Here is a 12,934-nt window from a genome sequence, read left to right on the forward strand (position 1 = left end):
TTTTCATTCTACTATCTTCAGTCTGGCAATGGTGAGCTGAGTCCCTGCCACGAATATGATCAGTCCAACAAATTTACATATCTGTTTACAAAAGTCGATGGATTTCTACGGACAACACCTGCACCTCGTCACAATCACAAGAAGTTGTCCTCTGACATGAATCGGAATTGGTCCGTTGTTCCGAGACGAGACTAGAAGGGTTCACCCTCCATTGTCAAGTTGGCATACTTTGAATGTCACAATCACAAGAAGTTGTCCTCTGACATGAATCGGAGTTGGTCCGTTGTTCCGAGACGAGACCAGAAGGGTTCACCTTCCGTGGTCAAGTTGGCATCCTGGGAATGAAAAGATGTCCTCTGTTCTGATCCCGCCCAGCATACTTTATGGCTGGAGATATGCCAGGTAAATATTAGTTGCAATACCATATTCAAGATCAACACCTATCAGATGCCAGATCACTCGCCATCATCTTACTCTCCTGAAGAACAATGACAAAAGAGGTTTTGCAATTCATGTATTAAATAAATAACATCTACATGAAATCGTCATTAGATACATGTATGTAGCACACAGATACATGTATGTAGCACACAGATACATGTATGTAGCACACAGATACATGTATGTAGCACACAGATACATGTATGTAGCACACACAACTTCAAGGCTGCACATCATATTCTTGATTATGTACATTATGATTGGTCTAAAAAATGGAACAAATGAGGACAGTTTTCTAGAATATTTTGTCTAGATCAATGACAATAGAGAGAGAGACATCACACAGGTTCATGTCTACATGTACAGACAGGTGATCACAGAAGGTACCAATCAAGGTACAACACCCATTAAGTGAGTCTCAATCAACTGGACAAAGTCGGCACTTTCCTCTCGGATACAATTTTCGTACAGAGTTGGACATTATTTCCCCATCTTGATCACTTCAGCTCCTTCATGACTTGTCACGATCTCCTTCATGTCAGAATACCATCTCCTGATCTTTGTGTTATTCAGCGCATCTTGAAACGCATTACATCCCTCGATGGAAGAAAGAGCGCCGTAAGCAGACTGAAAATAAACGAATGGCTTACTTGGACTATCTCGTGTTACAAACCTTGAGTCATCAATTTTATGAGTGGCTTGATGAGTTTGAACTTTAGGTACCAGTACATGAAACTATGCAAGGTTGAAAAATTGTCTGATTAAGTTATGAAGTTCTAAAATCTGACTGACTCTGATGGCATGCAACAGTTTCCTGAACAAGACAGATGCCAGTCTGCAAGAACTGCCAAGGATTGTGATAGAATGCAGTAAGATATCAGATAAGGACTCACCAAATCGCCAAGGTTTGGTTGATCTCCACCCATGTATTTTTGATTTTTCCCGAGAGCTGTTGTCCATTCATTCAGAGCGTCATACAGTGACACACGGACATCATCTTTTAGGCTATGCCTGAAAAAAAGATGGATGAGTTCCAGGTAGAAATGGTGAAATAGGGGAGAGGAGCATAACAAATGCTATCACTTGTTCAACATGTTGTTACCTTTGCCACTAAGCAAGGAATCTGACACAACACCGATTGTTTTCTCCGCTCAATCTAAGACAAGGACAACACCAAATCACACCTTACCTCCTTTTCAGCACTTTGCCTATAAAGTACATGACAAATGCTCCAACATAGATGACCATCTTTCGTTCTAGATTAGAGAAATTCTGCTCCCACTCTCCCACTTCAGAAAAATAGTTAAATGCTTGAAACGCCTCAGAAAATGTTCGGTAGACATTTGGTGACAACATGTGAACCAGGCAATCATCTGTCCAACGCCTCCATTTCCTCTCTAGTCTGCAACAAGATAACATATCATGAGCTACAGAAAAATGTTACAAGTCTAATTTCATCTTAGTATGATATGAGACGAGGAGCGAAGGACATTGTTCATTTGTAAGTGCGCAAAACAAGTTGGTCCAATGGAAGTGTGGTTCACTTAGACTCACTTTAGAGCTTCTGGTGATCTGTCAGGTTTGGAGTCGAAGTACATCAAGAAGTATCTATTAGGAAACTCCACAACTTTTTTCCCTTTTTCATTTTTTGATTCCAAGGATGGATAGCACTGCTGTATCAAGTTGATCGAGCGAGATCGGTCCAAGAGGAATGACTTTAGGATGCTAATGATGACCGTGGAATCTTTTAGAACCTGCAGAGAAAAAGAGTAACAGTCAAGTAAAAGAACCTACAGCTTTTTCACTAGTCCAATGCTGTCTGAGATCTATTGTAGAGATTACGGTATACCTGACAATACAGTTATGATATTGATGTAAACATTATGACTACTATAGCCACTGCCAGTGAAACATGGAAACATGTTTCCTTACCAGATATCCATCTGGCCCCAATCCATCTATGACCACGATTGGAACCTTCCTATAACCAGACCACTTGATCTCTGTCTGGCGGACTGAGTTGACTTCGATGACATCATAATTGAATCCGTAGTAATCCAGAAACGCTCTTACTTTACAGCAGAAAGGACAAGTTTGATACTGGTAGAGCGTTATCTTCAGGCCTGTGTTATCTGTGTGAGTTCTGACCTGAAAAGGTAATAATACAGTAAGTTGAACTGTCATTATAATTTTTTTATTTGAAAACAAAGAACAAAAAGGAGAAATTTTAGGGATAGATTAGAAACGCTATTGAACATCATTGAATAACAATGAAGTCAACCTCTACACACAACACAGCCACCCACCCAAGCCTCGACAGTACATTCGAACTGGCTTCGTCTCCCATCCAGTCACGTCTTGACAATTCTTGAGGACGGGTCACTTCAACTGTAAAATATATCATCAAAGATAAGTGAAAAACGTACAAATTTAACAAGAATCCATCTTACTTTTCTCGATATTTTATGTTGAGGCCTCTCTGAGGAGGCAGCAGCAACATTCCCTGATGGAGACTTGGTTAACGAATACAATACAGCCCCTAGTGTAAATGTACATGCTGAAATCCCTATGCCGAGCCGGCCTCCACTTCGATTCAAAATTTCTCCAAAATTGCGATTTGGTCGAAATGAATTTTTGGTGGAAAAGTTGCGCAAGGATGTGGGCTTCAGTTGAAATATCGAGCTGGGGCTTAGAATTCGACACTTTTCGAGATTTCGATGAATTTGTAGGCCAAATTTGGCAAAACGTGTGACCTTCATGGAGGCCGCCATCTTGGTTTCGTAAGTTTTTAAAGGGACTATGGTCTCATAAGGTCTCGTTAGGGAGTTTTTCCCAAATGTACGCGATGAAGACGTGCCCCATTAACATCTATTTTAAAATGCGTTTCCAAAGTGAATGCATGAGGACAACCCATTCGTGTCATATATCACTGGAAACGCCCGCTTCCCCTGATTCTGCAGGATGTTAAATTGGGCATTTTATTTCTTTAAATAAATCATAAGCGTCGCATTTGCTCCTAGCTCTGTTCACCATCCCAAATGGCAATATTGCCAATTGGCCGGGCAATCACGAAAACCCCCAAATATTATACATTTCTTCCTGAATAATTCTTACAGTGACCATTCTCCTGTGAAAGACAGTTGCTTACGCTACACAAAAATCAAAAAAAAATCGAGGGTCAACCATTGAACTTTTGAGATATGTTGAATTTTGCACAAATCAGCGAAAAATGTACCAACTGGCACTGGACGGCATTTCAACACGGGGCTGAAGCACATCCCAAGTTCAGTGTCCACATACGTCGGCAACAACAGTAAATGCGTAGTTTCTTGTTAGCCGGCCTATTAAGTAGCGCTCTAGGTTTCAGAAACTCCAAAAAAAACGTGTTTACCAAAACAACTGCTGAATCAACACTGACATACTGTGATGACCGAGAAATCAATGATTTTAGGAACGTCAACGGGTCATTGTCGGACGTCGTCAGTTCGCCAAAAAAACCAAAGGATAATAAGTCGTCCCCCGAGATAATAAGTCGTCCCCCCGACATAATAAGTCGTCCCCCCGAGATAATAAGTCGTCCCGCTGAGAATTTTTTTTTTTCGATGTCCTTTCCCAGCCACCGTACAAGTGAGCTCACACAACTGTTTGACAGTCCTGGCTGTTAACCACCGTGCTGACAACATGATGAGAGAGAGACAGTCACAGACAGGCCAAATATTAGTACACATCTACTTGCCACTGTCTTGTACTTTCCCGGGGTACTTTCTCTATCCAAACAAAAGTCCAAGGGAGCGAAACAACTGGGGGCGAAAAGGTTGGGGTGCGAACGAACCCCAATTCGTTTTAAAGTCATTCCGGTTCCTGTACGCATGCGCCTCGCTGAGAATCTCGTGCAACGACGTGAAATATTTTTTTATAACATTGTATAAAAACGGTGTGTTTCACCAAAAATGGTTATTCGATTGCTTTGAAACTCTGCAGTCATTAAAAACATATATTCATCTTACTAGTAGGTTATTTACAGTGATTTACATTGAGTGGAATGGCAGATAAAGAGACTGAGGTGAAGGGGGCACCTCCACCGGCTGCGGATGGCGACATGGGTGATGCAGAGAAAGCTGCGGCCCAACTGAAGAAAGAGAAGGCCGAAGCTAAAAAGAGAGAGAAGATGGAGAAGTTTCTTGCCAAGCAGCTGAAACAGGCTGAGATGAAGAAAACCAAGGGTGATAAAGATGACAGCAATGATGTAAGAAAACAAATAACGTGGCAATACTGAGTAATTTGCAGGCCAGTGTCTGTGGTAGGCACCAGGCCGGGCGCACACGCTTATTATTATTTTATGTGGTTCGTTGGTGTTGGCGTGTCGTAGGCATCAGCTGATCAGTGCGGGATAGACTCTGACAATGTAATCGGTGCAGGATAGACTCCGACAATGTAATCAGTGCTGGATAGACTCCGACAATGTAAATCAGTGCATGTCGCCATGTGGCCCTACCTAGTCACTTGAAGTAGTGTAAATCATCTTCTGTACTATCTAACTATACTGTGGTTTTGATGGATTGTGGTTAAAATGAACCATTGAATGATTGAATTCAAAAGTCCACATTTCATTACAGAAGAAGAAAAAGGAGAAAGATAAGGAAGTGAAAGCTGTCATCACTTACGATAAGCCCACGGCAGAGGGTGACAAGAAAGGTAAGGGTAGAGACTGAGGAGAGGAAACCAAACAACATAGATTGTGTCAATACTTTTAGTGTTCTATGATATTTGTCAAACCAGACTATAAGACAGCTCCAAGTAACTGAAACGTTTAAGTAGATGTTGAAAACAAGAAAGTGAAAGTGACTGAAGTTATCAATGTTTAATCTGTTTATTTCAAGCGCAAATGATTATTTGGTGAAAGTAACCAGTGACTTTTGACTGAATTAAGATGAGTTACTAAATTCTAAAGATGGTTGTTTTCTGAGAATATCTGAAACCTTCATTTCAGATGTGTCTGGTGCGATGCCTGATGCTTACAGTCCCAAATATGTTGAGGCCGCTTGGTATACTTGGTGGGAAAAGAGTGGCTTCTTCAAGCCGGAATATGGAGTAAGTTACCATGGTTACTCGCTCAGTTGTATAAATAGATCCATAGGAGCAGAGAACTATTACTATTGGCAAATCCAATTGACCTTTTGGCTTTCTGGCGTCTGCTGGACTGTATTCCCTTCAAAGGGATGCAATGTCTCTGCTTGCCGAGATGTGCATCTTCATTGTGGAAGGAAATTAAGCTCACTTATGGTTGAAAATTATGCTTCGGTTTCAGAGAACAAGTGTATCGGAGAAGAACCCCAAAGGAGTGTTTATGATGGTCATTCCACCACCTAACGTGACTGGAGCTCTCCATCTCGGCCATGCTCTAACCAATGCGGTGGAGGATGCTATCACCAGGTGGCATCGCATGAGGGGCGTGACGACACTATGGAATCCTGGGTGTGATCACGCTGGTATCGCCACACAGGTCGTCGTTGAGAAAAAGATCTGGAAGGAACAGCAGTTGACGAGACATGATCTTGGGCGGGAAAAGTTTATCGAACATGTCTGGAAGTGGAAAACGGAGTAAGTTGCCTGAGATACTGGTCAGCTCAGTCTGAGCTTCAGCAAGTGATTCCTGTAGCAGTAAAAGATGACTGAATCATGGACCAGGCTTGATCATCACCCAAAACCTTTCTTTCGTTATGATTTCTGCATTTATTTTCAGGAAAGGTGACCGTATCTACAACCAGCTGAAGAAGCTTGGAGGATCATATGACTGGGACAGAGCTTGCTTCACAATGGAACCAGTGAGTTGTCATTTGTCTCTTGTCATAAGCTGAGTGCATAATATCCAGATCTGCTATTGCTTGACGCTGGTGAAAACTTCATGTGAATATCACAGCTGCACCTGCTGATATTGTCAATGTTGGGAATTAACGCTTATCCTTTCGAATGATATCATGTAGATGTAATTAATTCATTTTGTGTTCTTGACTTCAGAAACTTTCCCGAGCTGTCAAAGAAGCATTTGTGCAGATGCACGAAGACGGCATCATTTACCGTAACAATCGCCTTGTCAACTGGTCGTGCACGCTCAACTCTGCCATCTCAGACATTGAGGTTGATAAGAAGGAGCTTCCTGGTCGTACCATGCTTGCTGTCCCTGGCTACAAGGACAAAGTGGAATTTGGTGTCATTGTTTCATTTGCGTACAAGGTTGATGGATCAGATGATGAAGTAGTTGTAGCTACAACACGTATAGAGACGATGTTGGGAGACACGGCGGTGGCGGTCCACCCTCAGGATGACAGATATAAACACCTTCACGGCAAGTTCGTCGTTCATCCATTCTGTGAGAGGAAGATGCCCATCGTTCTCGATGATTTTGTTGACATGAACTTTGGAACAGGTAGGGGGCGCTTGTTTTGACAAATTTATTCGATTTAGGATTGGAATACTTTGAGAAGACATCAACAAAGACCTCCTGATCTTACCTGTCATATTGTGGTGTTTCTTACAGGTGCTGTGAAAATCACCCCGGCTCACGATGCGAATGATTACGAGTGTGGCATGAGGCATAACCTGCCGTTCATTACTTGTATCAATGAGAAAGGTCTGATGACAGAAGAGTGTGCTACCTTTGCTGTAAGTAGGACTAGGAATGTGGCATATGGTGTGACAAGTGCCACTCCAAGTCTTCTCTGTCGGATGTTCTGTATAATCACTTTTTGACCCACATTGAAATCGGCTCTGCCGCTCCCTATTGTTTCTGTGACTTGCACTGGGTCATCAGTGGCCACACCATGCAATCAATGAAATAGGTGTCTCCAGACTGCTCCTGACATTTCTTGTTGTATCTGACAGGGCATGAAGAGGTTTGATGCGAGGAAAGCTGTGCTGAAAGCATTGAAGGAGAAGGGCCTTTACAAGGAGACCAAGGATAACCAGATGGTTGTGCCCATGTGCAGGTGAGTACAATGACAGCCTCTTGGTCATGTTGTCTTCAGATCTTGTCTTATGAACTGGCTTTGTTGTTTCACACTTTTGAGTAGACATGAGCTTCTCACTCTTCAGCAAAATCATGATTTGTGTCGTATTTTCCAGTCGTTCCAAAGATGTGATCGAGCCCCTTCTCAAACCGCAGTGGTACATGAACTGTACAGAGATGGCAGACGCAGCTGTAAATGTATGTACATGTTCATTCAGTCTTTAGCCAAGGAATGGTATCTCAAGCTGTTGTCAACATTGGTGGGGTGTTATGTTCGCCCCGGTTAAGGCACCAGATACAAGGATTAGGCATTTTGCTTGAAGACATCGTGACAAAACAGCAGATTTGAGACGACAACTTCCTGCTGACAAGCCTTGTGCTCTAGCCACTGCCACTGAGATCCCTATCAATACTAAAAGATTCTTTCTGTTGCAGGCTGTCAAAACAGGTGAACTGAAATTGATCCCTGACTCTCACAACAAGATCTGGTTCAACTGGTTAGAGAACTGTCGAGATTGGTGCATCTCGCGTCAGCTATGGTGGGGACATCGGATTCCTGCCTACTTCATCAAGGTCGACGATCCAAGTGTACCCGCAGGAAAGGTGAGCATCTAGCTGTCTAACAAACCAGCTGAATTCACGGAAAGATTCATGTCTTTTCTGATAGATTTGGATACCGCTTGGCAACTCTCTTGTTTAGGGAAATAATGACCTGGGGGGGGTCATAGAATGCTTCCTTGTCCAAGAGGCAGTCAGATACTTCAGTTACATAACCTGCATCTTCTATGACTTTAGGATGATGACGACCATTACTGGGTGAGCGGACGAACAGAGGCAGAAGCCCTCGAGAAGGCAGCCAAGCGCTTCAACGTTCCAGCAGAGAAGATCAGCCTCCACCAGGATGAGGATGTGCTCGATACCTGGTTTTCATCAGGACTGTTTCCCTTCTCCATATTCGGCTGGCCAGATAAGGTAAGAAAGCACTGGAATCTTTAATAGGACTTGTGACAGTTGTTTGCTTGTCCGGATACTATTGGTTTCTAATCATGTTATCTTGTAACTCTCTCACACTTATTTGTTTTCAACTCTCTCTAGACCGAGGACCTGGAAGTGTTCTACCCGGGGACGCTCCTCGAGACGGGACATGACATCCTCTTCTTCTGGGTTGCCCGGATGGTCATGATGGGCTACAAACTCATGGGGAAGCTGCCCTTTAAAGAGGTTTACCTGCACGCAATGGTGCGTGACGCCCACGGTCGTAAGATGAGCAAGTCGCTAGGCAACGTCATTGATCCACTCGATGTCGTGAGTGGTATCACTTTAGAAGCTCTCCATAAGACGCTCGAGGATAGTAACCTGGACCCCAAGGAGATAGCGAAAGCAAAAGCTGGGCAGGTGAGGTTATAATAATATGCAGACTGACCAACTCAATAACAACTGAGGCACTAACAACCTCATTCTTAAATCCTCTCTTGAAGGCCTTTTTTCTTTGCCCATTGGCCCCAAAAGGCCTCATTGCCTCTAAGATGACCTGAGATTTTTCGAGCCCTTCATGCTCACTCTTCACAAGCTTTGACTAATGAACAACTGATGCCTTCCTTCTGATTTCAGAAAGGGGACTACCCGAATGGCATCCCCGAGTGTGGAACCGATGCCCTCAGGTTTGCCCTCTGTGCATACACATCTCAAGGTCGCGACATCAACCTCGATGTCCTCCGTGTCCAAGGTTACCGCTTCTTCTGTAACAAACTCTGGAACGCCACCAAGTTTGCCCAGATGAGTTTAGGGGAGGGATACACACCATTACCGGCTCATGAGGTAAGTTTCGTCCAAACTCGCTTACATTTTAACAGATGGAGATGAAGCATGGGTCTCTTGGATGGCTGGCTATCATTGTGCTAGCAGTCAACTTAGTATTCAGACTTATTCTGTCAAAGTGTCCTTAAAAGCGGCTAATACTTCAGTCATTCCTTTCCAGTTGAATGGAACTGAAAAACCCATGGATCTGTGGATCCTCAGTCGTCTCTCAGAAGCAGTCAATCTATGCGATCAGGCGTTTAGAAACTACGACTTCCAGTCAGCAACAACTGCATGTTATAACTTCTGGTTATACGAGCTCTGTGATTATTATCTAGTAAGTATACGTTCTATTCTTCTAACAAGGGCCTACATTTAATATAAGTATGCTTTCTAGTTTTGAGTTGAAGATGCCAAAGACAGCTAGTCCGTGTAAAGGTCACTGACGTCTGGGTGTAGAGTCACAACCCTGAATATACAGGATGGTATTCCAGTGCCCCGTGTGCAAACAGGACTAAGAACAGTTTACTGAACTTTTCATAAATCACCTAATAGTTCTGACCTTGGCTGAAGATCACAACTTGAGCACTCATTTCTGGACAGACACCATCGTTTGTTAAATATCCTGTTTACGTTGTTTTTGCAGGAGTACTTAAAACCAGTTGTCAATGGCACGGATGAAGCATCCAAGGCAACATCACGACATATGCTGTACACGTGTCTTGACGTTGGTCTACGCCTTATACATCCTTTTATGCCCTTCGTTTCTGAAGAGCTCTTCCAGCGGTTATCACGACGAACAGCTCATGAGCCACCGAGTATATGCATTACTCCCTACCCCGACCCAGAACAGGTGAGTCTTGCTTACGAATGAAAACATTGCCATTCTGTCATTTGGAAAATATTGGTCACATTTCTGCCTCTTGAAATTAACCTCAACCTCTTGTTCAATTTCAGTTTAACCATAAGAATCGCTCACTAGAGTCAGATGTGGAGTTTGCTCAGAATGTTGTGAAGGCTGTGAGAGCTATGAGGGCAGATTATCAACTCACGCCAAAAAACAAAGCTCATCGTAAGTTCTGTGATTCCCTCAGAATTCATGATCACTTAACAGCATTGCAGTGACCGTTATTTAGAAAGTCCCTTTGTATGCTATTGGATGGCACCCAAAGCTGTTTTACAGGGCTGAAGGGTGTCAGCTGTCATTGGTTGTGACCTTCATGCAAATGAGCTGGAGAAAGGCCTCAACTCCTGGTCCTTGTCAACTAGCCAGTAGGTGCCCATGTGTACTTAGGCCCAGTGTGTAACCCAAACGTGGTGGCAACAAGCCCTGTAAAGAGGAAGGAAAACCAGAAACACCTTGTCGTCCAAAACAGTTATGTGTTGTCCATCCGTCCTTTATTCGGAGACCTTTCTTTTGCAGTCTACTTGAAGTGTCGGGACGCAGCCACGCAGACGACCCTCCTTAAGTTCACTGATATGATAATGACAATGACATCATCATCACACGTCGAGGTTCTATACGAGGGTCAGCCACCAGAGGGATGTGCCATACAGACTGTATCGGCTCACTGTGAGGTCCATCTCATGCTGAAGGTATGGAAAACATCAATGATTCCCAGCAGAATATAGTAACAATTCATACGGGAAATCTGTCGGATCATAACTCAAAAAACGATGTTAAACCTGGCTTCCTTGTAACATATGAAAACTCATCAACAGTGCCAGGACTTGGTCTGCTCCTGTGGCAAGCTCTGATGTCAGGTGGACAATTGAGGGGAATCTCGTAGTCTTAATGAGTGAGTTGAGATGTTCTGATGGTTTCAACCATATTTGATCTTGTTCCAGGGTCTGATTGATATCAGTAAAGAGATCAGCAAACTCGAGGACAAGAAATCAAAGTTAGAGACTCAGAAACAGAAGCTGAAGAATTCAATGGCAATGGACGGTTATGAGAGCAAAGTGCCAGAGAATGTCCGTGAGCAGAATACAGAAAAGGTGAGGCTTGTGTTCATGAAGTGTTCTAAGAGTACAGTGGCTTGTCTTCATGAAGTGTTCTAAGAGTACAGTGGCTTGTGTTCATGAAGTGTTCTAAGAGTACAGTGGGTTGTGTTCATGAAGTGTTCTAAGAGCACAGTGGCTTGTGTTCATGAAGTGTTCTAAGAGTACAGTGGCTTGTGTTCATGAAGTGTTCTAAGAGCACAGTGGCTTGTGTTCATGAAGTGTTCTAAGAGTACAGTGGGTTGTGTTCATGAAGTGTTCTAAGAGTACAGTGGCTTAGGGAGTAACTCAGGGCTGCATGGGCACACATCTGAATCCTACTTACTTGTTATGCAGTCGTAATTGGACCAAGTCACTTTGAGTGAAACACACCAAAAGAGCCACTGTTTTACTGACTCTCTGTTTTCCTTTCCAGCTCCACAACTTGGACATCGAAGTGGACAAGTTGGCCATCGCTCTACAAACGCTCGCCAAGATGCAGTAACGGTGGAGACAGTTAGGACATTCAACAATAACACTGTATGTAGTGATAGGGAACACCTCACTTGGACTGTTGGTAGTAACACCTCATCATGTGGAAACACTTGATTCAGACTTTATTGGAACAGGAAACACAGCATCGTGATACTTTACAAAGCTTATCAACAGTGAACATCTGTGGGGTTTTTTCATACTTAAAGGTTGGACTCTTTTCTCTTGGCCCAGAGCATGAGGATGCTCATTCAGGAGACATTGCTTATGTAATAAATGTGCTTTGTTGTCACACAAAATGGATGTATGGATGCTTCAATGGGAAATTTCATCGTATTTGAGAATATCAGCAAACCTGCTGCTACCTCTGTATGGAATTGTACTTTTGGTTTCGGCATTTACTTAGTTTCTGAAATGAAACTTGCTTTATTATTGGTGCAATAGGTCAAACTCTATGATTGAGCATAGAATGATGAAGGTCTTCCCTACAGCGGTGATTTGAACTGTTACCAACCTGGAGGTATTGTCTGTCTCACCAAACATCATGGCAGCCAAGGTTTTGGGGACATTGATTCTGGAACTGTTATAATAATCAAATATCTAGAATGTTTTGAAGCTGAACCTTGCAGCACAATGACTTGATTGGATCCACTGTTCAAATTCATATCTCATTTAAATTATGCTCTGTAATAAAAATATCGATAATACTAATGATTTTGTTTGTTCATGAACATTTATCATACATGTCCTAGCATGGGGAGCATTTCATTGTTTTGTTGATTAACAATCTGTACCGGACAATCATGTCCATCAGACCAGAAATGTCACATCTTGCCCTTGGCAACAGTTGCTATAACCTGCTAGGTGACCAGACTTTATTAGCAGCCATCACAACCACTGCAGAGTATTTCATTTGAGTGTGATTACCCTGATTTATTCATATCCGGCAGTGAATTGAGTGAATGCCTCATTATATACTGGTGAACGCATTTATCATCCTGATCTCTGGATCGAAACAATTTAATTGCACATGTTGCATATTTGAGTGTTCATTAGGGAAGTCATATGATATGTATGGTTACAGAGTTGGGAGTTGTGGAATGGGGCATTCATTCTGTCGAGCATTTCTGTCAACTCGGGAGTGATATAATCTTATAGATTAGTGATGGCCACCAGTTCTGGCCCAGGTTTCAGAGATGAATAAACACTGCTCCCAAG

At 42.9% G+C, this 12,934-nt stretch overlaps 2 protein-coding genes across 3 annotated transcripts; one reads left to right on the forward strand and one right to left on the reverse strand.

Moving 5' to 3' along the window:
- Positions 1 to 19: 19 nt before the first annotated feature.
- LOC135501148 (prostaglandin E synthase 2-like) lies at positions 20 to 3,205 on the reverse strand. Of its 2 annotated transcripts, XM_064793009.1 has the most exons (7): positions 2,892 to 3,205; positions 2,374 to 2,589; positions 1,996 to 2,195; positions 1,631 to 1,843; positions 1,335 to 1,452; positions 911 to 1,068; positions 20 to 478 (listed from the first exon to the last, which is right to left on the reverse strand). In XM_064793009.1, exons 1-6 carry the CDS (start codon positions 3,198 to 3,200, stop codon positions 922 to 924), a joined length of 1,203 nt encoding a protein of 400 aa, XP_064649079.1. In that variant the 5' UTR covers positions 3,201 to 3,205; the 3' UTR covers positions 20 to 478; positions 911 to 921. The 2 variants fall into 2 exon arrangements, with proteins under 2 accessions (XP_064649079.1, XP_064649078.1); XM_064793008.1 differs by lacking the exon at positions 20 to 478 and having other exon boundaries at positions 498 to 1,068.
- Positions 3,206 to 4,334: 1,129 nt separating this feature from the next.
- LOC135501684 (valine--tRNA ligase-like) lies at positions 4,335 to 12,407 on the forward strand. The gene is made up of 19 exons (XM_064793924.1): positions 4,335 to 4,687; positions 5,058 to 5,136; positions 5,432 to 5,532; positions 5,750 to 6,042; positions 6,185 to 6,266; positions 6,460 to 6,868; positions 6,980 to 7,104; positions 7,324 to 7,427; positions 7,564 to 7,645; positions 7,883 to 8,050; positions 8,243 to 8,419; positions 8,543 to 8,842; positions 9,059 to 9,265; positions 9,426 to 9,581; positions 9,891 to 10,097; positions 10,202 to 10,316; positions 10,668 to 10,840; positions 11,093 to 11,242; positions 11,661 to 12,407. Exons 1-19 carry the CDS (start codon positions 4,484 to 4,486, stop codon positions 11,727 to 11,729), a joined length of 3,201 nt encoding a protein of 1,066 aa, XP_064649994.1. The 5' UTR covers positions 4,335 to 4,483; the 3' UTR covers positions 11,730 to 12,407.
- The last annotated feature ends 527 nt before the right edge of the window (positions 12,408 to 12,934 follow it).

Source organism: Lineus longissimus, chromosome 17, assembly GCF_910592395.1.
Source record: "Lineus longissimus chromosome 17, tnLinLong1.2, whole genome shotgun sequence".
Lineage (NCBI taxonomy): Eukaryota > Metazoa > Nemertea > Pilidiophora > Heteronemertea > Lineidae > Lineus > Lineus longissimus.